Source organism: Pongo pygmaeus, chromosome 10 (genome assembly GCF_028885625.2).
Source record: "Pongo pygmaeus isolate AG05252 chromosome 10, NHGRI_mPonPyg2-v2.0_pri, whole genome shotgun sequence".
In the NCBI taxonomy this organism is placed as follows: Eukaryota; Metazoa; Chordata; class Mammalia; order Primates; family Hominidae; genus Pongo; species Pongo pygmaeus.
In genome coordinates, this window is record NC_072383.2 from 2,586,996 (window position 1) to 2,610,212 (window position 23,217).

Here is a 23,217-nt window from a genome sequence, read left to right on the forward strand (position 1 = left end):
GTTTCCAACTAACTCATCATTTGAATGGCCAAGGGAGGGGTCAGGCTTTCCATCTCATCCATTGAATAAGTATCCAGCATTCATGATTCTAAACTCTCAACAATTTGGACATTCAGCTTCCTAGAAGTTTTCCTTGAGGAATCAGCTTTGATACCACTTTGTAATCCCTTGATAATAGGAACACAAACACCGTTTCACCATTTTATTCCTGCAGGTGCTTATGGGATAAACTATCGCAAATTAATAGGCACTAATGTGTTCACATATTGCTTCTTCCAGGTGAGACATTTTTATTTCAGAAAGGAACCTTTAGATATATGCCATGCCCCAAAAGAAAGATCTGAGACTTCCGTGAACCATTCCAGGGAGATGATTTGCTCTTCAGATCATTTTCCATGCAGGTGACTGCCAACTTGGCCCCCATGAAAGACCAGCCCTGGTCAAATTCAGGTTTATAAAGTGATCATACAGTTACTTCTGAAAATGGACAAGATAGGACACTTAGGATGTTAGAGCCAAAAGCTGAATAATGCTTCTGCATGGAAGGTGTCAATGTTCTGGGCTCTCCACCGCTAAGCAGGGCTCTCATCCCCTCAGACAGCCAGCACACAGATAGAAACTTGGTGACTGGCAGCCTACATCCACCCACTACATCTCCAGAAAAAAGACCATTCATTATGAGAGTCCCATGTTAGTGACTGTTTGAGACATACCTTTCCCTAGAAGGGAAACTTGAACCAAGTGGCTCATTTCAGCTCCTAACTCTCAGTGCTTTTTGCATGTGGGATTTCTGAGAAGTGAAAAAAAAAAAAAAAAAAAAAAAACCCTGCCAGTTATGAAGTTTCTGTTCATTCCACACTTTGTACCTTGAAGATGAGTGTGTGAGACACAGATCTTCAGGTTAAAAATAGGCATGGCCCTTTTCTATCACTAGCTAGTCTCCAAAATTCTCCTTACCAGGCAACATCCAAGGAAGTCCATTGACTATAATCTGTGTTCTAGGATAAGAGGATGAAATACAGAAAAACCTAAGACTTGGGTTCCCCCTCCCCTCATGCCTTTCCTGGAAGTGATGGTGCCACCCACAGGTTCAGCAGGACACATGTTTCCTTCTGCAAGTGGTGACCAACTTCCCACCTGCATTTGCTGCCACTCATTAATATTAGGTTGGTGCAAAAGAAATTGTGGTTTCAGACTGAATTTTAAATCATTATAACCAGGCTCAAACACATCTTTATTAATCAAAATAGGAACCATTACAATCAACATATTTTTGCCAACAAGAAATAAGATTTTTATCCTGTTATGTAAAAATCCGTGCTTCCAGATTCAGCAAACTCTTGGAAAGCATTTTCTGCATCCTGCTGGTTGTGAAAGCATTTTCCCTGCAAAAAGTCGAGATGCTTGAAGAAGTGGTAGTTGGTTGGCAAGAGGTCAGGTGAATATGGGCAGATGAGGCAAAACTTTGTAGCCCAATTTGTTCAACTTTTGAAGCATTGGTTGTGCGACATGCAGTCCTGCATTGTTGTGGAAAAGAATTGGGCCCTTTCTGTTGGCCAATGCCAGCTGCAGGCATTGCAGTTTTTGGTGCATCTCATTGATTTGCTGAGCATACTTCTTAGATGTAATGGTTTCGCTGGGATTCAGAAAGCTGTAGTGAATCACACTAACAGCAGACCACTGAACCACCACTGCGCTGTACGTTCGTTAGCAGTTCCTGGGCCAAATGAGCTGTTGATGTTGCAAGTTGTCTCCACTGCTTTATGACCCAAATCACTCGAATTTGCTCTTTGATTAACATCCTTTCCATAGTCTAAAATAAACATAAAATAAACAGCAAGTAATATGTCATTAACAAAAAAAATAAAGTGAGAAATGCCCATTAAAATGATGTATAACATAACCAAATTTATTTAAGAATGTATTTCAATACCAAATGGCAAATTCCAACAATGCAAAAAACACAATTCCTTTTGCACCAACCTAAGTTGTGATCGTGCCTTACTTGCCTCTCATTCCCAGCACCCTGCATAGTGACCTCGCAGAGGCACAGCTCATGCCAGTTCTTTCAAATGAAATGGGAAAACTCTATCTGAGCAATTAGCTAAAGCACTCAACATCCAGAACTCCAAGTCCGTACATAACTTCCCATTCCCCATGCAGCGATTAGTGTCTTCATGCTCTCCAGTGCAGTGGCTGGTGTCTTCACATGCTTCCATGTAGTAGCTGGTATCTTCACACTCTTCCGTGCAGTGGCTGGTGTCTTCACACTCTACCATGTAGTAGCTGGAGTCTTCACACTCTCCCATGCAGTGACTGGTGTCTTCACACTCTACCATGTAGTAGATGGTGTCTTCACACTCTCCCGTGCAGTGGCTGGTGTCTTCACACTCTACCATGTAGTAGCTGGAGTCTTCACACTCTCCCGTGCAGTGGCTGGTGTCTTCACACTCTACCGTGTAGTAGCTGGAGTCTTCACACTCTCCCGTGCAGTGGCTGGAGTCTTCACACTCTCCCGTGCAGTGGCTGGAGTCTTCACACTCTCCCGTGCAGTGGCTGGTGTCTTCACACTCTACCATGTAGTAGCCGGTGTCTTCACACTCTCCCGTGCAGTGGCTGGTGTCTTCACACTCTACCATGTAGTAGCTGGAGTCTTCACACTCTCCCGTGCAGTGGCTGGTGTCTTCACACTCTACCATGTAGTAGCTGGAGTCTTCACACTCTCCCGTGCAGTGGCTGGTGTCTTCACACTCTACCATGTAGTAGCTGGTGTCTTCACACTCTCCCTTGCAGTGGCTGGTGTCTTCACACTCTACCGTGTAGTAGCTGGAGTCTTCACACTCTCCCATGCAGTGGCTGGAGTCTTCACACTCTCCCGCGCAGTGGCTGGTGTCTTCACACTCTACCATGTAGTAGCTGGAGTCTTCACACTCTCCTGTGCAGTGGCTGGTGTCTTCACACTCTACCATGTAGTAACTGGTGTCTTCACACTCTCCCGTGCAGTGGCTAGTGTCTTCACACTCTACCATGTAGTAGCTGGAGTCTTCACACTCTCCCTTGCAGTGGCTGGTGTCTTCACACTCTCCCATGCAGTGGCTGGTGTCTTCACACTCTCCCGTATAGTAGCTGGTGTCTTCACACTCTCCCGTGCAGTGGCTGGTGTCTTCACACTCTACCATGTAGTAGCTGGAGTCTTCACACTCTCCCGTGCAGTGGCTGGTGTCTTCACACTCTATCATGTAGTAGCTGGTATCTTCACACTCTTCCATGCAGTGGCTGGTGTCTTCACACTCTACCATGTAGTAGCTGGTATCTTCACACTCTTCTGTGCAGTGGCTGGTGTCTTCACACTCTACCATGTAGTAGCTGGAGTCTTCACACTCTTCTGTGCAGTGGCTGGTGTCTTCACACTCTTCCGTGCAGTGGCTGGTGTCTTCACACTCTACCATGTAGTAGCTGGTATCTTCACACTCTTCCGTGCAGTGGCTGGTGTCTTCACACTCTACCATGTAGTAGCTGGAGTCTTCACACTCTCCCGTGCAGTGGCTGGTGTCTTCACACTCTACCATGTAGTAGCTGGTATCTTCGCACTCTTCCGTGCAGTGGCTGGTGTCTTCACACACTCCTGTGCAGTTGCTGATGTCTTCACACTCTTCCGTGCAGTAGCTGGGGTCTTCACACTCTTCCGTGCAGTAGCTGGGGTCTTCACACTATTCTGTGTAGTAGCTGGAGTCTTCACACTCTTCCGTACAGTAGCTGATGTCTTCACACTCTCCTGTGCAGTTGCTGGTGTCCCACACTCTTCCGTACAGTAGCTGATGTTTTCACACTCTTCCGTGCAGTAGCTGGGGTCTTCACGCTCTTCCATGCAGTGGCAGGTGTCTTCATGCTCTCCCGTGCAGTGGCTAGTGTCTTCACACTCTTCTGGAGCACTCTCCTCTTCAGCTGTAGCCCAGACCCAGCAGAGCTCACAGAATTCTTCTTCCTTATTTACAAACTTCCTCAAATGACCACCCACTGACAGGCAATTTAACAACTTATTGGCCCATTTAAACTGATTAAAAGCAGATACATATATGTTTTGGATGTGAGCCCTAGGCCTTTGATGGGTCTTTGCTGAATAGAATTGAATTATTGAACTGAACAAAGGAGCAAGTAGGTCGACCAATGGGTTGTTTTTCCACCTGCAGGTGACTCCATCCAGGTGCAAAGGAAGCCCTTGAATCCACTACAGGTGAAAGTTTTGCAGTGTGGTCCCATGTGAGGGAGGAGACAAGTCACCTGGCTATTGGGTAGGGATGAAGGGGATACCAGGGCTACAGTTAGACTTTAGCAGTGACCCCACTTGAGCCTGCAAAGGGCGACAGCTCCCTATGGAAGCAGCAGGGTTGAGTGGCAGCCCCCTCCTTGGAAGCCTTCTCAAAGTCACTTGTTAGATATGCCAGATAGCCTCTCTCTCCTGGAGTAATTCCTTCTCTCCAGGGTCCATCATTTGTTTTGTGATGTTAATTCATGTGAGTTGGGGGTTTGGTTCTATTGTGTTATGTTTTCCTATATGTTTTGATTTATTGCTTTGAATTTTTTTGTTTATTTTCTGTGATAAAAATGGATGTTCGATGTGGAAGCTGAGTTCCTTGTTTCTTTCTTTTGCCCGTGGCTGACTGCATGTGCTCTATTGATGTCTTGTTCCTGGTTCTTGACACTGACCATCTTGTCTGTGAAAGGAGGCACTCCGGCGGGCATGCTTGATCAGAAGAAAGGGAAGTTTGCTTGGTTTAGTCACTCCACAGAAACCCATGGTAATGTTCCCCTGTGCTCTGTGTGTGTAAATGTGTGTGGGTGCATACCAGACTGAATGGGAGGGTGTTTCGCTTGATGGCTTGTGCCGCAGTAGTTCTGTGTGTGTGCATATATGTGTATGTATATATGTTGTGTATGTGTGTGTGTTTCTGAAGGGATGGCAACCTGTCCCCCTCAAAGCCACTGCCTTATCATTGCTTCATATGTATAAAGTCAGTGGGTGTGACATACTGGCAGAGCTATTCCTCCAAGAGCTCTTCCTTTGGGCAGAGCTGGCCTAGAGTAAGGACATTGTGAATGCACAGTTGGAACCAGTACAGGCAGTGCCTTGATTTGGAAGGTGCTGTCGTTATTTCCAGTGCCCAGGCCTGCCCCTCCAAGTTCGTTTGTCTTTCCAGGCCTAGCACCACCACCTCCACAGCACTGTACTCACACATAAGGCTCTGGGAATGAAGTGTCACAAAGTCACAGAACTTTTTCTGCGTGGCCTCGCCCTTCAAACAAGGATGTCCAGAGGGTGGAGAGCTAAAAAATAAAAATAAAAATAAAAAATAAAAGAACCTTTGGGCCGAGATGGCTGGAGATAGATGGGTTAGAAGACTGAGTGCTTCCATTTTATGACTTCCTTAGTGTGGTTTGAGCAGGGCCCCTGGCAAGCTCTGAAGGTCTGTTTTCCCAGCTCCCAGGCCTAAAACCATCCCTAAGGGTTGGTCTCACCAGCCCCTCCAGACTTCAGACTATAAAGTGAGTGTAATGCTGTAGAATTCAGTGTCCCTGTTTGGCTACTCACTGCCCTCCTGTGGTGCTCCCAGAGCCTAGTAGGCTTTAAGAAGCTTGTCTTTGCCTAGGGTGTAGAGTACAGAGGCGGTTGAGACCGGGGCACTCAAGATGAACATGGTGCAGAAGATGTGACACTTGTGCCCTGGTCCCAACCCTACTCAAACACCCCATGTGACCCTGGGCATCACATCCCTTCTCTGGCCTCACTTTCCTCTCCTGCGGAGTGAGGAGGACAAGTTAGAGCCAGATAGTTTCTAAAGCCTCACCCAGCCCTAGAGTTCTATAAAATAACATCTGGATTTTTTTAAATTCAATTTTATTAAAAAGATCAGAGAGGTCTCTCATACACAACAGTCAAACATACGGTAAGTTGTGGACTTTCTGTTTGTATCTTCCATGTTCTTGAAATGATTCTCTTCTCACCAACCTGGCTTGTCTTCATCTGAAGGAAAGGAAACCAGGAAAAATCCACATCTATCAACATTATCCATACAACCAGTAAAAGTGTTTCTTGGGCTCTGACAGCCTCACAGGGACTTGTCACCAGAGGCCACTCCCTCACTAACAGTAGATTCTGTGTCTGCTGAGGGCTGATGACTTTCTCAGCAGATGAGGAGTTCTATTCTGGAGGAACAGCAGAACCAGGACTAAGGATATGATGGCCACTCTAAAGAATAAGGGTTACAAAACTAAGGAACGCATTGTGTCGTAGTAAGAGAGTGATGGAAGGTGAAGAAAAATTCTTTGAGTTAAACTTTTATTTAGAAGAAAAAAAATAATAATAAAAGAAATGGCTTCTTTCAAGCCACCAAACTGGGTTCTAAGCCAGAAAACTCCCATTTTTCTGGAAATTCAGCCCACAGCTGCCTTGGGAGGAGGCTGGACAAGTTGAATTAAATGGCTTATATCCAAGTCAACCTGTTGACATGGGAATGTCAGGGTGGCTGAAAGGGGACATAGTATCCCTACAGGCTGTCTTCTGACCACAGTTAAACATAATTGTGTGGATTGCACACTTCCACTCCTCACTCCTGATGTCTGCAGGGCTAGTTTGAGTCTTAGTGCCTGGCTCTGGGGATGGCCATTCCCCTCAAGCCCTCTGTCTCAGTTGTGCTCCTGGGTGTAACGAACTGCCAGAAAGGGGAGGCCTCCGTCCACCCAGCAGCTCATCAAGGCAGCAAGCACGCCCTTTCTACAAACAGGCTGGTCCCTGTTCTTGGAGATGGAGCCCCTTAGAGATGGTGAGTGGGATGAAGTAAGGAAAATAATATATTTTCATGAAAGCTCCTCTTTCTATGGCAAGTGGTAGTTGCAAATGGAAAGCCTCTATAGCTTCTTCCACTCCACAGAGTGGAGAGGAGAGATTCAATGGTCAGTTTTTTCAGGATGTGTCCTATAAGGTAAAATGCTCTTATTACCAGATGTCCTCCCATACTTCCATTAGTTTACAGTGTTCTTGGCAGCAAAATCTGCCCTGGACAACCAGCAGATGTGTCCGTCAAGGGGATCTGTGCGGATCAGCCAGCCAGTGCGCTCAGGCTCTCTTTCTGCCAACCTGCACTGGGTCTTGCGGTGGGTGTGTTGCAAACTACTGCTCTTCTGTTCCCTTGTCTCCCCACCCTCAATGCCTTGCTCTGCTTCCCTTTGACTCTTGCAGTGAGCATGCCCACCAGTGAGACCGAGTCCGTCAACACCGAAAACGTAGCTGGAGGTGACATCGAGGGAGAAAACTGTGGGGCCAGGCTGGCGTGAGTAGGCACGGCGAGCCCAAGGGCTGGGGCTTTTTCTGGAGCATGGGTGGAAAAGCTGCATCTGGAAATCACAGTGGGCTGGCTCATCACTAGGAAGGGCAGAGATTAGAGCCGGTGGCAAGAAACAAACCTCAGGTGGGAACCAAGATGGGGAGCAGAGGGCCCTGGGGTGAGGGTGTTCCTGGCCGGGGGTGAGTCTTAAAATCAAGGCTAGTCTTCAATTCAGCACTTCTTCAGGGGCGCTGACTCTTAGGTTTTGAGCCTCTTTTCATCACATCTGAGAAATACAGAGGTTGTGTGTGTAGGGGGTGGCCCCAAAGTCTGTTTCTTTCACTCCAGTCCCTTTCACCCCTCTTCAAAGAGACAGCGAGGTTAGGGTCCTGAGTCCTGCTGTCCACCCTTTCCATTCTGATAAATGTGACCTGGGAGAGAAGCAGCCAGGTGAGAAGATACACTGGGAGATGACTGGCATGTGGGTCCTTACCTGAAGCTCTGTCATCCTGCCAGTAAGGGAAGCAGAAGTGTAGTGGAGCCCGCTGTTCTGTTGCCTTGGGGTGTCACGACTGTAAACTCACCCTGGCCTCTTAAAGAACTGCAAACAGAGGCTCTGAGTCAGACCAGTCCCAGATACAATGCATTTCTGAATTGCTCCATCTGGGGGGCGGGGCGGCATCTCCCTTCCCTCCTCGTCTGTGGAATGACGGAGAGCCTGGGCAAGTGCAGCCCTTTCACAATGCTGAGCTGTGGAAGAGTCTAAACACAGCAATGCCAGCCTTGAGCGTGGCCTGGGAGCCCATGTTGGGGAGAGAGAATGAGGCTGACGACAGAGCAGCTCTCACAGCCGCTATTTCCAGGGAGCATGGGGCTTCAATATCGCTCACTCTGACAGTGGCACCAGGGAGTCTGCACTGCAGATTTCTCAGCATTGTCAGGAAGCAATTATTGTCAAAATGTTGTTAAAATACGATGCTAATTACATTTTTAAGCATCAGTGCAAACCTCTTCTTTTGGAATCATACAAAACAAGCACTTGAGTTTCTGGAAGTAGGTCCGAAACAGCAACTCTAGGGAAAGGCCTATAGGAAGTCTTCAAAGTCCGTCAGTTCTAGGCCTTTCTGTTGTGTTGCCACCAAGATGAGGCTTAGAGAGATGATCAAAGGCCCTGCAACTCTGGCTGTTGGGCAGGCGCAAGTTGCATACCAGGAGGGACTAGGGAGCTGGCACCAGGAAGTCACTTGAGAGTACATTTCAGGAGCGCATGAGGCTCTGTTAGGAAGGAAACATGATATTCCCCCACGGATGGAGGCTGGCAGTCTCCAGTGGATCTGTCGTTTGCTCAGAGCACATGCTCTGCAGCCTGGAGAGCTCTGCGGAAATGGTCTCTGTTATCCCCATGTTTGGCCACATTCGTACTCTGTGCATACAAAATGCTGAGTCACAGTGCCAGAATTATAATATGCCCCTAATAAAATGTGGTCTTTCCCCATCTCCCTACCTCCCACCCCGCCCCAGACAATGATGGGCCAAGACTGCCAGCATTCCTGGCGGGAGAAGCAGCATGGGAACTGAGATTGAGTGTGATGGTCTGAGGGGAAGTGAGTGACCAGGATCTTTAAAGCTAAGGGTTAAAAGTCTTATGTAATAAGATTAGGTCACGATGAGGACTGCTATGTAGTAAGAAGGCCTGGATGAAGATGGTTCCTGTTGGGGGAAGGGAGGAAAGAACTACAGCATGTTATTTCATGGCAGCAGGGGCAGGCGGGTAGAGGTAATGAAGAGGAAGGAGCCTTCACACTTAGGGAAGAGGATAATGAGGCGGAAGTGAAATCTGAAGCAGGAGCCCAGTTGGAGTGACCTGCAGGTGTCATGGAGACCACGAGATACAGAGGTCCGAAGCTCAGCTCTGAACAGCGGTGGGCACACATGTTTGAGGTTGTCGGGATGAAAACCAGAAATGAGGTGATAGGATGGGGTTGTTCAGAGTGAAGTGGAAAACAAGGCCAAGGGCTGAATCTTGGGAAATGGACACATAGAAGAATAAGACCAAGCAAGCAAAATAGACAAAGGAATGTTAAGAGAACAGGAAGCAGCGCCAGCCTGGAAGCCGCGGGAGGAGGAATTTCAGGACAGAGCTGTTTATCTGTGCATTCGTTCAACAGTCTGCCCAGCTTGGTGCTAAGGCTAGGTGGTGGTGACACACAACAGGGGAGGAAATTGACACCATCGTGCTGGAGCTCACAGTCTAGTGTGGGAGAGACACTATGCAAATAAATAGGCAACTATAAATTGGGGTAAGTGTTATGAAGGAAAAGTAAGTGTAATGTCGGGCTAATAACAAAGGTTTCTAATTTGGACCGGCAGGTTAGGAAAGACCTCTTTGCAGAATTAAAATTCCAGCTGAGAACAGAAGGATGAACATGAGTTATTGAGGGCCTGGCAGACCCTTAATCATTTGGGTCTGTATCAGAAGAGTGTGAGAAGTCACTGAAGAGCATTCAGAACAGAGCTGAGTGGGAGGTTGATTTGGTTAGTTTTGAGCTCCTGAAGGATCACTGCGACGTCAGGAAAAAAGCAGGGAGGAATGAGAAGCCGCAAGAGCCTGATGCAGGTGCAAGGTAACGTGGCAGCAGCTCAGGCTGCAGAGGGAAAGAAGGGCTGTGTTGTGTGTGTGTTCTGGGGTGCTACCCCTCAGGGTTGCAGGGCATTGGTCTTGGGAGTCGGTCTCAGTGAGGGAGAGGGGGTGGAAATGGGCCGGGACAGGGAGGAAGACGGGAGCATGTGAAGAGGAGTAGCATGAGTGTGGGAAGCGCTGGCCTTCATTGTAATAAAGGCAAGGGCAAGCTTCAAGACAAGGAAGAAGTCACAGAGCAGGAAGAGGTGAAACAAGCTGGAGGGGAAGCAAGTGCTTATAGGAAGGCATTGCTTCTGAAGAGGAGAAGGGCGACAGCAAAGACAGTTTGAGGCACTGAACTTGCTCAGGAAGGAGGAGTTTCTGTGCACCTGGGATTAATTGGAAAATGAAAGAAGAGGAGTCCCAGAGTCTAGTGCCCATCACCCTCCAGCTAGCCCTGGGATCTTGGCCAAAGCACTCTGCTCTGGGCCTCAGCCTCATCCTCTGGGAAAAAGAAGGGTCGGACTGACGTCTCAGTAGAGGCTGGGGTGGGGGGCGGAAACCACCTGCAGCGGCGCAAGATTTCATATGAAGAAAGCATTCTACACCTGGAGAAACTGCAAACTGTAGGTCCATGTGGTATCTAAGGGTCCCTTCCAGTTCTGTAAAGCCTACAGTTCTATAGAGAATATAAAATCAGAAACAGGCTCTGATGAAGGGGTCAGTGATAGGAGTCACTCCGAATGAGCTCAGCCATCTCATCTCCCAAAGCAAGGGTCAGGGTTCACAGGAACTTGAAGGACAGTACAGAGACTGAAACCAGTGAGTCATCGAGAGGTTGCTCAAAGGTTGCTGGGCAGCACTGATGCCACGGTGGAGACTGATATCATAAATGCGCAGTCAGCCATATTTTTGGCAGACTCTGCAGCCTGAGAGCACTAAAAAGAGACAGCGGGGTGACCCAGGGTGGGGCTTAGCCATGCAGGCACAGCAGAAGGCCCAGGCGGTGTGAAGTCTGTGGTATTGTGGGCAACATTGCCATGACTGTAGTCAAGCCTGGTGTTAAAGGGTGTGAGTGATGGGGAGGATCCAGTGAGGACAAACGTTGGGTCCTCTGAAAGAGCAGGAGGGATCATAGAAAGGGAGGCTGTGGCCAGAGTCATGGAGCATCTGAGCTCAGTACCCAAGAGTGGAAGCAATCCTATGCCATGGCAAGGGCAGGATGTGACCCTCCCAATAATAACAGCTGTAGGGGAGAGGACGTCCTGGAGTTAAGGATGCTGAGTCAGACTCATTGTCAATGTGGATGATGACTGCAGTGCCATCTGACTTATGTTAAAGGCGAATTTGAGACAATTCAGGGAAATACTATTTTACACAGCAGGTAGTAAACATATGGCACTCTTTCCGCTAAGAAGAGGGGAGAGGCTGAAAATATAAATGGCTCTCAAGAAGTTCAAATATGTCTCAAATAATGACAAATGCAAACTGAGTAACTAGGGAAAAAAAGGAGTTTGGAGTTTGTCTCTAATTCTGAACCTGAAAAGCACGAAGGAAAATCATGGTCTCCCAGAAGGTTTGTCTTGGAGTCCTAGGTGGAGAAAGTATCTGGGGTTGCATGAACTTCAGTTCCCACCCAGTGGATCTGTTCTGATGGTCTTGTGTTCCTTACCAGCCTTCTCTCCCTGCTCACTCTTCTTCAAGAATCCGCTCAACCTGAGGTAGGAATTGTGCCTCATTGGAACAACAACGGTGGAGAAAGCCAGGAAGCCTTCCAAGTGTGCTGTGCATAGAGAAGCCAGAGCCCCCAGCTGTTCTCAGGGTTCTTTGGAGATTGTGAAGATCAGTAGCAGGGAGGCACTGGCCACAGTGAACCGGCCTAGGGTGTGGACCAGCACCATGGCACCAAGGCACCTGGGCTCCTGGCTTGCATCCTCTCACTGCAGGAACACCTTTCCAGCCCAGAACCCTGGGCCACCTCCCAGGAGGCAAAGAGGTCCTATCATTAACTCCAAGGTGTGCAAAGGGAGCAGGAAGAACCAAGGCGTTCAGATGTCACAGAGTTCTCACCTCAGCTCCCCACGGGCATGGAGTTTTCCTTGGTCTCCAGACAAACACCGCTGAGCAGTGTCCTCCCCTTCGCAAGGAGAGGAGCCTGCCTGACATGGAACTTAGCCATTCGGTGGTTGCTTGTCAAAAGTGCCAGCCTTTAAAAGCGGATGAGGTTTTGGTCCCCGTGAACCTAAAATTCTGCTCACAATCCGGAGGATAGCAACAATAGCAACAAAATCAGTCTTCAAGTGTGGTGCCCAGGCTTATCCATCTGGACCTGTAACAAAGCAGACAAGAAGGCTCTGTCCATTTCAAGCTCAGAATGTGCCCAGATGCCACAGAAGGACCTGTAGTCCACGACCGTGCTTGAAGCAGGACCTCCTTTCCCAGCACCCCCAGCTCCAATCCTGCTTCCCAGGGTCATTTCCCTTGGAGACGAACACTCAGGGTTAGGTTTCCCCAGAGGGGAGCTTTTCAGAGCCCACTTGCGCTTGTGACCCGCTTGCACTGTGAGCAAGAGAACACCTCATGACAAGGGGCCGGTGGTCGTCATCAAGGGGCACCCCAGACAGGACTACTGAGGTGTTTCTGAAAGAAGGCCTGGGGCCAGGCTAGGCTTGGAGTCAGAGTGACAAGGCTGAAGTACGTGGTCACCGACTTGAGCTTATGGTTAACAGCAAGGAGAGACAACCACCCAAAAGCAGCCTGGGAAGACGCTGAAGGTCTGGGGCTCAGCATGGCCCCGCTGGAGAAGAGAGTACCTAGGTTCCCCAGCACCCAATTAGCGGCTGGGAAACATTTGTTTGCTGGTTAAACTGTGGCTGTAAATAACAATGCTGTCCTGGGCTCCCGGTCCCCTTCCCACATGCTGTTAACCTGTGATTAAGCCCTCCAGCCCTCACAGGCAGTCTTTGGGGGTGGGATGAGGTTATTAGCTAACGGTTCGGAGCAGTAAAGGCACTTGGCTCTGATTCGCAGTGCCCCAGAGATGTAATTATCTCATGCACGATGGCTTTGCCACCTGTCACATCTTCTGGCTTAATTTTTTTTAATAAGAAATAATGAGAGGGGCTGGCGTTTTCTTGCTCTGAGACACAGCTCGCTGTGTGCCACGCTGGGATGTCTCAGGCCTGCGGTGGTCGCCTCCCAGACTCCCTTCTCCTGTTTCCTCCCCATGCCTCTCCTTGTTGCTCCACCACTGTCTCTATCCCTTTCTTCATCTCTAACTTGCGTTCTGTCCTTCTGCTTGTCCATCTGAACATTGTCACCACCTGCACTATCCCCAGCGTTCATGCCCTTCTCCTAGCACCAAAGCCAAGCTGACAGGTGCCTTCTAATGGTCTCAACTGCTTACATTCTCTCACTCTCCCTGTCTCTCTCTCTTTGGCTCAGCCTTCTCTCCTCTACACTTCTCTCCTCCTGCCCTCTTCTCCCAGCCTCCTGCCTCCCCTGGACTCTTCCCTACATGAACTAGGGCACCTCAGGACTTCCTTGAAGGTTCCGCCTTTCCATGGAACCTCCTCCCTGTTCAATGACCCTTCCAGGCAGCCACCTTCACACCCACCCTGAGCTTCTGCCCAGAGGTCCCCAGGTCTTCAGGGCTGCGTGTGACCGTCAGCATCCTGGGTTTCTCCTCGGAATCTGGGGCTGGCACCTTAGGCCCCCTCTGCAGCTCTTGGGTGGGGGCTGTTGTGGCCCCTCCATTTCTGGCTGGCTCCTTTAGCTGGTCTTCCCTTCATAACCCCACTCTAGCTGGGCTCTGGCAGACAGCTGTGAGGTCTGTGCCGACCTGTTCTTGCCTGTGATTTTTCTGCTGTTGGGGTCCTCTTGTCATCAGGAGAGGCCTTTTCTTCCTCTGCAGCTTTTCTCAAGATACAGCTCTTCCTAACCTGACCTCATAGAACTTTCTAGGCAGACCCTGAGGACCTGGTACTCTCCCTCTGCAGCAAGGATTGTCTATACTTAGAAGATGCTAGCCAGGCCAGACCTCAGTCTCCACATTCAAATACATAAATAGGGTTCTTTCTCTCCCAAGATGTTCTAGTTCACACCATGCCTCCTTCCAGCACCCACACGAAATTACCTGGGGAACATCAAATTTCCCTGGGACTGTTGAACATCTTTTAAATGCACGTGTGTGTCCATCCTTTGGTAACATTCCTTTTTCTTTTTCAGCCACCGGATCTCCAAGTCAAAGTTCAGGTGAGTGAGACGCACGCTGCTCTTCCTTCCTTCTGCCACCAGCTCTGCCCTCAGCCACCCTGTTGGGTGGCCCACGGTAATACCTACGAGTTGCCAGTAGGGTAAGAGCTGTTCTTCTAAGGGGGTAACTACTTTCTGTATGGCCATCAAGAAAAAGCTTATGGCTCGGATCACACAAATAATCCAGTGGCTGATGTTTATTAAATGATCTTGGACTGTCCATCTTTTTGGCAGCACTGTCCCTAGGAAGTTGTCAGACCAAATGTGTTTTCCTCCCTTCTAAGATGAAGTCCAGTTAAAAGAAACATAAAGTGAACCCTTGTGACTGTCATGACCTACTTCATGTTTATAGAACATGGTGAGATATGAACTTTGATGATGATGGAAAGCACATAGGATTATGACACCCATCTGTGTCACTGCTCTTGACAATGACAGAACCTACAAAAAGATCCAGGGTCCTCAGCCCCCATCTGCCTCCCAGCCTCACTTTCTGCACTTCCATGAAAATAACCTTTGTTCCCCCTACAAGGAACTTCTTGCAGTTATCCAAATGTTCCCTGTCCTGGTGCATGTTGAGGCCCTTGCATGGAGCCATTCTTCCACTTAGATCACCATGCCCTCATGCCTTCATCTGGAGAACTCAAACTTCTGTTCAGACCCTCAGATGTGACTGCTTCCATGTTACTGCTTTCTCTCCCATTTCACTGGGACTGGAAAATACCTTCTGCAAAGTCCAGGGAGAGTTACTCAGCTCCCCCTTCCCTGGTGCTTTGCTGATGCCTCTGTCACAGCACTCAGCACATCACACTCGGATTACTGGCTCACAGTCCCCTGCCTCCAAAGGCTCTGCCTGCATGCCTCCAGGGGTTATTTCCAGAGCACCCAGCTCAGTGCCTGTCCAGTGGTGAACATCCATACATGTGTGTGGAATGAATGAGTGGACAGATGTGTGCGGGGAGAATGTGAATTTACTCCCACAAAGCTTGTATGTGCCAAAAAATATTGGTTGTTTTTCATAATTGAGCTAATCTTGATTCCCTAGCCCTATCTCCTACATGGCAGGAGCACAGAGAAATTTTTATCCAGCTGAGTAAGTGTAGCCCAGTGCTGTATTTTAAACAGTCCCTTAAGGTAAAGTGGTTTGTCTCTCAGATAGCCTCTTTCCCAGCTCCTCTCTTGAACGGAGCTGGACACATGGCGGAGAGGGACTTTGAGATCCCAGGAAGCAGGGAATGATGAGGGCTGGTCCTAGAAGCCATGCAAGCCCTCTGGATGCTTGCTCATCTCTGCTGCATGGGGCTAGGCTGAACTGCTGTCTGAACTGGTATCTGCTGAGGTCCATCTGGTTAGGGCATCCACTGCTGGAGTCCATGCCCTCTACTTGCCTCCGGCCTTGAAATCTCCACCTCTGCTCTCTGACCCTTGAGTTCTGTTGGCCCACTGACTTCAGCACCTCTACACCTCAGCTGAAGATGTGGACACTTCCAGGTCCCTCACACTCCCTGAAGGAGCTGGAGGAGGCAGCAGCACTATGACAGGCTCATTGGCCTACCGGTGTCCCATCACACCCTCTGTAACAGCCAGGATAAGCTTCAAGCCAAGGGCTGACCTTCTCCCAGGGTCTGCCAAGGCAATCCAGCAGCCCCAATGTCCCCGGGCCTCCCCGTGGCCATCTGGGTGTTTCTAAAGCAACCCCCCACCAACCTCTTAGGTGTGGTGACCAAGGGCTAAATATTAAATGAGGACCCTGGTGTCTGCCTTTTGCTCCACTTCTGACACCTTCTTTCTCTCCCATTTCACTAGGACTGGAAAATACAGACTTTTTGCCCAATTCCTGTTTCTTTCAAACCAAGACCTCGTCTACGTAAAAAATCTAGGGTCAGGCCCATCCGCTCTAGCTCTTATTACAGAGAAAGAGCTCCAGAAATATAAAAAAAAATTTCTCTCTCTCAGTAATGCTTGGCTGTTACTGCTTTATCTCCAGCATCTGGAGAAGTGGCTGGTACATAACAAGAACCTAATAGATATTTGCTGAGTGAGTGAGTAATTAATAAATGAATGATCTTGCTCCAGTAAGACAATAGACTTGACACAGATTCAAACAAAATATCTAATTTGACAGTCAAAGCTGGAAAAGCATGTTGTACTTTAACAGTTCCAAAGCCCCCACACAATAAGAGTAAAGGGATTAAAAATACACTTGAAAATATTTCCAAAATATCATTCTCAGTTCATGCAAGTGAGTAAATCATAAATTAATAAATGAATGAATGAATGAATATAATCCGGAGGATGGAAGGGAAAATTACGTACTTGTGTCTCGAGTTAGAGATTTCCTGGAACACTCTGGGAACATTATTTTCATCCAGTGATCTATGGTGCAAGCTGTGCTTTTGAACAAGAGGGAAAGAGCAGTGGTGCCTGTAAACCTCTGGAGTCTCCCTCGGCCCTGAGGCTTTGCTACGTGCTGGCCATTCAGCCCTGATCATCTGCCTCTGGGAAGGCCTTCTCCTTCTGCAGCCACCCCTCAATACACCGCAGCAATGCAGACAGCAGATTTTGTTCTCCTAAAGGCGTACAGCTAGTAGGTTGGCACTATCATTGGAACTCATTTCCAGATGAGGATCCTGAGGCTTTGAGAGGCCCAGGTCACAGGCCCTAGGATGGCTGAGTCAGAGCTCATACCCAGGGGCTCTGCTGCCAATCACTGTGCCATCCTAGTGTGTAGCTAGTGTGTCCGCAGAGTGCGTAACTCTAGAGCCATGCTATTCAACAGAAATATAGTGCAAGCCACATATGTACTCTTAAAAATGTTCTAGTAGGCAGGTTAAAAAATAAAAAGAAACAGGAAATTTCTTTGATTTAAACCAGTATCTCTAAAACATTACTATTTCAATATGTAATTCACATAAAAATTATTAATGAGATATTTTGCATTCATGCTTTTGTGCTAAGTCTTTGAAATTCAGTGTGTGTTTTGCCCTGACTGCACATCTCAGGCTGGACTGACCGTGTTTCCCATGCACGGTAGCTGCATGTTGCTAGCGGCTGCCACACAAGGCCACATGGCCCTGGAGGTTTCACACATGAGCAGGTACCACACAGCAGCCGTCTAATCTAAATTCAGCAGTTCACTGATGGTGTCTGCTTAGGGAATATCAAAGGCTACAAATAGATTGAAAATGCCACCAACATTTTCAAAGTATTCCTAATCATTTTCTCAAGTTAGGTGAAACAGTTTAACAATTACAGATAATGGAATTTGAGTCTCAAACTGGCCTTTTCCTTTGCAAAACAGAATGATCCAAAGTCACGGTTTCTTTAAAGAAGTATAAGAATGGAGTCTTTCGGGAAAATTTGGCCAGTTAATGGATTACAGCCATAGTAGAGTATTCCCTTGGTAATCCAGGTTTTCACTTAGAGGAATTAGTTAAAGTAAGAGATTTGTGACATTTGGAGCTCACTGTTCAGAATAAATGTAAACAGTTATGAAACAAATGATTCAGGAAGTGTTTTGTAACCTGAAGGGATTAATTAGACAAGTTGGAGTTTCTGGATCTCAACTTTACGGAGTTCTGAAGTGAACCTCACGGGGTTCTAAAATTGGGAGGACTAGCTTGCCCAGTCTTCACTGAAATGTGCTTCCAATGTTCTCTTCACTTCTGCCATACCATCAGCAACAAGGCACAAATCCAAATTTGCCCCTATCTCTAGTAGTCCTTTGTAAAGTTACTTATTTACAAGAGAATTAAACTTAATGATTTTCTGTGGTGTTTGTTGTTGGTTCTGGTTAAAAAAGAAAAAAAAGTGGAAACTTACTCTAGCCACTAGAAGGAGCCTGCAGGGCCCATCATTTTGATGTTGTCTACGATTCCAGATGCCTGTCCACCATTGCATGTCAAGCAGACTATTTTAGGAGCACTGCCTGCTCCTCACCTCCACCCTCAGCCCTGGTTCACAAGAGCTCTGGGAATCTTCAGCCTTGTCTTCCAGAGAGAGGTAGTACATTTGCGTAGAATTCATCTCTCCTGCTCAACCATGCCATCAGCCAGGGGTTTCTGTGCAGGATGGACTGTGCTGAGTCCCGTGGGTCTGTAACCAAGTGTAAGACACAGCCCCATTCCTTCCTGGGTCTTGTGAGCTCTGCGGAGAGGCAGGAACCATACAAATAAAAGGTAACTGACAATACAAGGAAATGGGAACTCATTTCCTCTGGGGACCCTTCTTGCCTAAGGTGTCCTTTTGTGTGCTCCCTTGTGGACCCACCCAGCACTTAGGCCCTGCTGTGACTGCTCACTTAGTGGTCTGTATCTCCGTGTAGATTTTACACAGAGGAGGTCTGTGAGTGTTGTGCTAGCTACTGAGTATCTGGTACCTAGCCCATGGTCAGTGTTTAGTAACTATTTCTTGGATGTGTAACTAAAATGAGTAATGCAGACAGTAAGCACTGAAGAGTGCCAAGGCTGAGAAGACTAGAAGCATGCATCGTGGAGAAGCTGGGACTCAGTGTGAGCCCCACAGGAAGGGCAGGACAGAGAGGATGGAGCAAAGGTGGAGTTTCCGGTAGCTGGGAGGACTTGCCGTGCAGCTGGACAGGCAAGAGGAAGGCCCAGTGTAGGGAGAAGGGCAGGCGGAGCTGGGGCTGCAAGAGCAGAAGTTTAAAAGCAATGATCCCAAAGTTTAGAGACGTAGATGAGACCCATTCGTATCCATCCCTCTCTCCTGTGTCTACATATGGAAGGTTCTATTTCTAGAGAAAATGACTTCCAGTTAGTATGAAGGGAACATGAATAGCAAGCAAATTTCTCCTCCCTATTTTATCATTTGATTTCTGTATCCTCCATGCATATGTAAACACAAATAAATTTACACATTCTAATAAACCATTACATTTATTATACAGTAGGAAGTGTTGCCAGGAAACCAGTTGTCAAGCAAAGCTATATTTTGAAGAGTGGGAGGTGTATAATTATCTTTAAATACTTTCTCTGGATAGTAATTACCCCACCCCCACCCCAGCCCAAATCCATGTGACTCTCCCAAATGGGTCTGCTCAGGAGCACCCCAATTTAGAGGGACACCATCCTGTCCGCTCCAGCCACTCCTCAGGGGTCTGTGCAGAGCAGCTCCAGACCCATGGGACCAACCTGACCACACAGCACCCATACCCACTACTCCCAAGCATGGGGAAAGACGGACATAATCAAGCTCTCATATTAAACCCACTCTAAGACAGCTCTACATACCGCAAAGAAAGCAACCTTGATTGCCTTGGACTCTGAATAACAATTATCAGTGATTTCTGGAACTTGAGACTGTATCTATTTAAAACATGTTCTTTGCAAACTTCACTGTCAGCTCTTTAAGACCAGATATGAGTTTGTCCTGAAAATTCATTTTTTAGGGGAAAAAAAGTACTTGCCAAATTACTGTACAATATTAATAATCACAATCACAGGAAAAAAGCAGAGGCATGCCCTGCAAGATAAGACTGTTTAGTATCAAGATCTGGCAAACTTCAGAGGTCACCTCTCAAGAGGACCATCTGGGACTCATTGTCTCATTCCTTTGTCCCTCTGTCCACCCTCCACCATCCTCCCTCAGATCCAGGGCAGGATGTCTGGGGGTGCAAGAATCCCAAAGTGCATTTAGAAATCATAACGTTTTAAATTGTTAATGTTTATGGGCCCTAATAGGTGTATATATTTATGAGGTGCATGTGATGTTTTGATCCAGGTGTACAATGTGTAAAAATCAAACCAGGGTTATCGGGGTATTCCTCACGTCAAGCACTTATCATTTCTTTGTGTTACGAACATTCCAATTCCACTCTTTTAGTTATTTTAAAATATGCAATAAATTATCATGACTGTAGTCACCATCCTTCTCTCCTGTGTTGTATGATCAAATATTACATCATATTTATTCTATTTAACTATATTTTTTCACCTATTTACCATCTCCACTACCCTTTCCAGCTTCTGGTAACCATCGTTCTACTCTCTGTATCCATGAGTTCAATTGCTTTAATTTTTAGCTCCCACATATGAGTGAGAATATGTACAATTTGTCTTTCTGTGCCTGGCTTATTTCACTTAATATAATGGCCTCCAGTTCCATCCATGTTGTTGCAAATGACAGAATTTCATTCTTTTTTATAGCTGAACAATATTCCATTGTGTACATGTACCACATTTTCTTCATTCATTTGCTGATGGGCGCTTAGGTTGATTCTGTATCTTGGCTATTGTAAATAGTGTTGCAGGGAACATAGGAGTGCAGATATCTCTTCAGTATACAGATTGGAAACCATATTTTCCACCTGGTGGCCTGCTTCCCTGTGTAGTGGATTTTCCCCCAAGTGGTAGGCTAGTGTCCCATGTAAGGTGTGGCCCTCACTGGAGATGGCCTTCAAGCCAGAGCAGAACAGTGCCTGGATTAATCCTTTTTCCCCTCCCTGCTCCTCAGGCCAAAAACTAAGTTCTCCCTGCAGTCCTGAAGAAAGAGTACCCTTCTTAGATTACTCTTCACTCTCCTAACCTCATCCTAGATTGAGCAAAGTCTTGGTAACAGGATTTTCTGCAGACCATAGATAGAAAAATGACAGAGTAGATAGGTGGATGAAGTCAGGCTACTCCAAGAGGCAATTTTGGGGGTAGGTGCAGGGATCCGTAACAGCCCAGGTTGGCATCTTGGAGTTTGCTGATGTTTGGAGGGGCTTCTGCTCTGGAAGTAGAGGACCAAGGCTGAGGGCAGTGCACACAGCACAGAGCTGTCCCTGCCCCCTGGGGCACACCCACATGTGGTGCTGCTACGTGCCCGGGGGCTAGGAAGGAATAGGCCATTCACAGACCAGTGGGTTCACACAGATGGGGCTTGCTGCTCCACCACCAGCATGACTTGACCCAGGAGGTGATGCTGAGGCTTGATGGTCATCTCTGGCAGGAAGATTGGAGAAACAGACTCATGCCATGGACTCTGATTTAGAATGGAGGACCTCATTTCAGCTTCCTTGTGCTGAAGTGGAGGGCCGGTTTTCACATCCAGATTTAGTATGCCACACACAGACACACACACACACACACACACACACACCGGAAACAAAGTTTTATGTAAAAATATTTTTCCCTACTGCTTACTTTAAAAAGCAGTTTCCTTATGATATGAACGCACTGTGATATTTTCCATTCTATTCCTTTATTCAGTGCCAGGCATGACCTACTCAATAGATTTCATGACCCACTAATGGGCTGCAGTGTGAGGTTTGAAATCTCTGCCCAGAGGCAGATTCTGCATGCTTATTTAGAGGAATGTCTGTCTAGACTAGAGAGATACATAGAAAGGAGATCATTTTATGGAAAAATACAGATATTCATGGACTTTATCACCAGGATTCTACTTTGTTTCTCTTCCTGCCTTCATTACCCAGGCAGGAGCTGTATCTTCAATGCCTCGTGGGTCTGTGTGCAAGCCCTACAGGTGCCCCAAAGCCATGTGCAGAGCTAAGCACCCCATTTTTCTCATAGCTGACCCCTCTGCCTAGAGCTGTACTCCCCGTCCTCTGGCCCTCCTCTGTGCCGCCCTCCCAAATCGCCCCAGCTAAAAATGTTGGCAGTCCCTTCCGTACCTGTCTTTCTTATTCTGCACATCCGCTCATCTCAAGGGACTATTGATTCTGCCTCCAAAATTGCTGCCAGCTCTGTGTCATCTTTTCCATTAATATATCTATTGCCTTCATCATCTCTAACCTGGAGAACAGGAAGAGAATTCCTCATACTCTCCCTGGTCTAGAAGGTGACAGAGGGGCTGTTTTTGTGGGGTGTTCCGATCCAACCTGATCATGTCCTTTCCCCCTCCCCAAGCCCTCAGCATGGCCCCTGCAGTCTCCTCCTCAGCACCTCTCCAGCTGTGGTTCCTCTCTCCTTGCACAGTGCAGCCATTTATTAACCATGTCATCTACTGAATTCAGCCAAATAGAGCTGTATATTTTCTTTGCATCAGGAAAATGAAAACGCCTCCACCATAGAATCTTAAAATGTGTTTCTTTAGGATTTTAGCCAATGGTTCTCAACCATCATTACACATTAGAACCACCTGGGGAACCTTAAAAATACCCAACCCCTAGAGAATCAGACTTAATTGGTTTGGTGTTGGGCTTGCGGACCAGTGGGGTTTTGGGGAGGGTTCCCTAGGTAATTCTGTATGTAGCCAGGTTTGAGAATCACTGACAAAGGCCCCTAAACCAAGATATGGGGAAGAGTCCGTGGAGCATGGATGAGCTTCGAGAGGTCTGTGTGCTGCATGGGCTCTCATGTAAAGGTGTGTGTGTGGGCGTGTGCCCATTTTTCTGAAAGGCAGATCTAAACATTCATCAGATTCTGGAAAGATTCTATAACCCAGAAAAACAAAGAGCCTGTGCTCCAGATGAACCCGTTCTACCATATGGATGCAGCACACAGAGTCAGGGCCAAGAGGCTGGGCAAAAAACCACAACTGGCTCTGCCTGTTGTGATATTGGTCGAGTACTCAACCTCCCCGGCCCTAGTTTTCTCCTCCACAAAAATCAGGATAATGCGTGCTTCGCAGAGTTACTGAAAGAATTGGAGAGAAGGTATGAGAAGTGCCTGATGTGGTACTGGGCCCCTCCTCCACTGTTACTGATAATGCTCTTATTGCTTACAACACTATTTCTAAGAATGCCGTTTTACAAAAATTTAAAAAAACTTCCATTTATTGAGCATCTTCAACTTCAAAGCAGCCAGATGCATTACAAGGTATTTGATCCATCCCCACAATAACCCCATGAGGTTGGTCCTCTTCCCGTTTCACAGATGGAAGAACTGAAGCTTGGAGGAGTTCAGGGGCATCCCCAAGGCGGCAGGGCCTGGTTAGCTGGGTGAGAAGCTGGGCTCCTTGCCACCAGATTGGGCTGCTCTAGCAAGGCCAGATCAATGAGGGGCAAGAAGAGCCACGGTGCTGCATCTTGGGTTGGAGGAAACCTGAATTCATAGCCAACCC

The 23,217-nt window shown here is 47.5% G+C and overlaps 1 protein-coding gene across 19 annotated transcripts in view; it reads left to right on the forward strand.

The window, feature by feature from the left end:
- The window catches only part of LOC129009980 (voltage-dependent L-type calcium channel subunit alpha-1C), a 716,779-nt gene that overhangs the window by 565,594 nt on the left and 127,968 nt on the right, over nt 1-23,217 (forward strand). For 15 of the 19 annotated variants that reach the window (XM_063672314.1, XM_063672316.1, XM_063672319.1 and 12 more), the window contains exons 10-11: nt 7,238-7,328; nt 14,170-14,196. In XM_063672314.1, the coding sequence (XP_063528384.1) occupies nt 7,238-7,328; nt 14,170-14,196 (118 nt within the window). Of the gene's footprint in view, nt 1-4,724; nt 4,800-7,237; nt 7,329-14,169; nt 14,197-23,217 lie in introns of all 19 variants that reach the window. The other 4 variants (XM_063672311.1, XM_063672312.1, XM_063672327.1 and 1 more) reach the window with 1 other exon arrangement.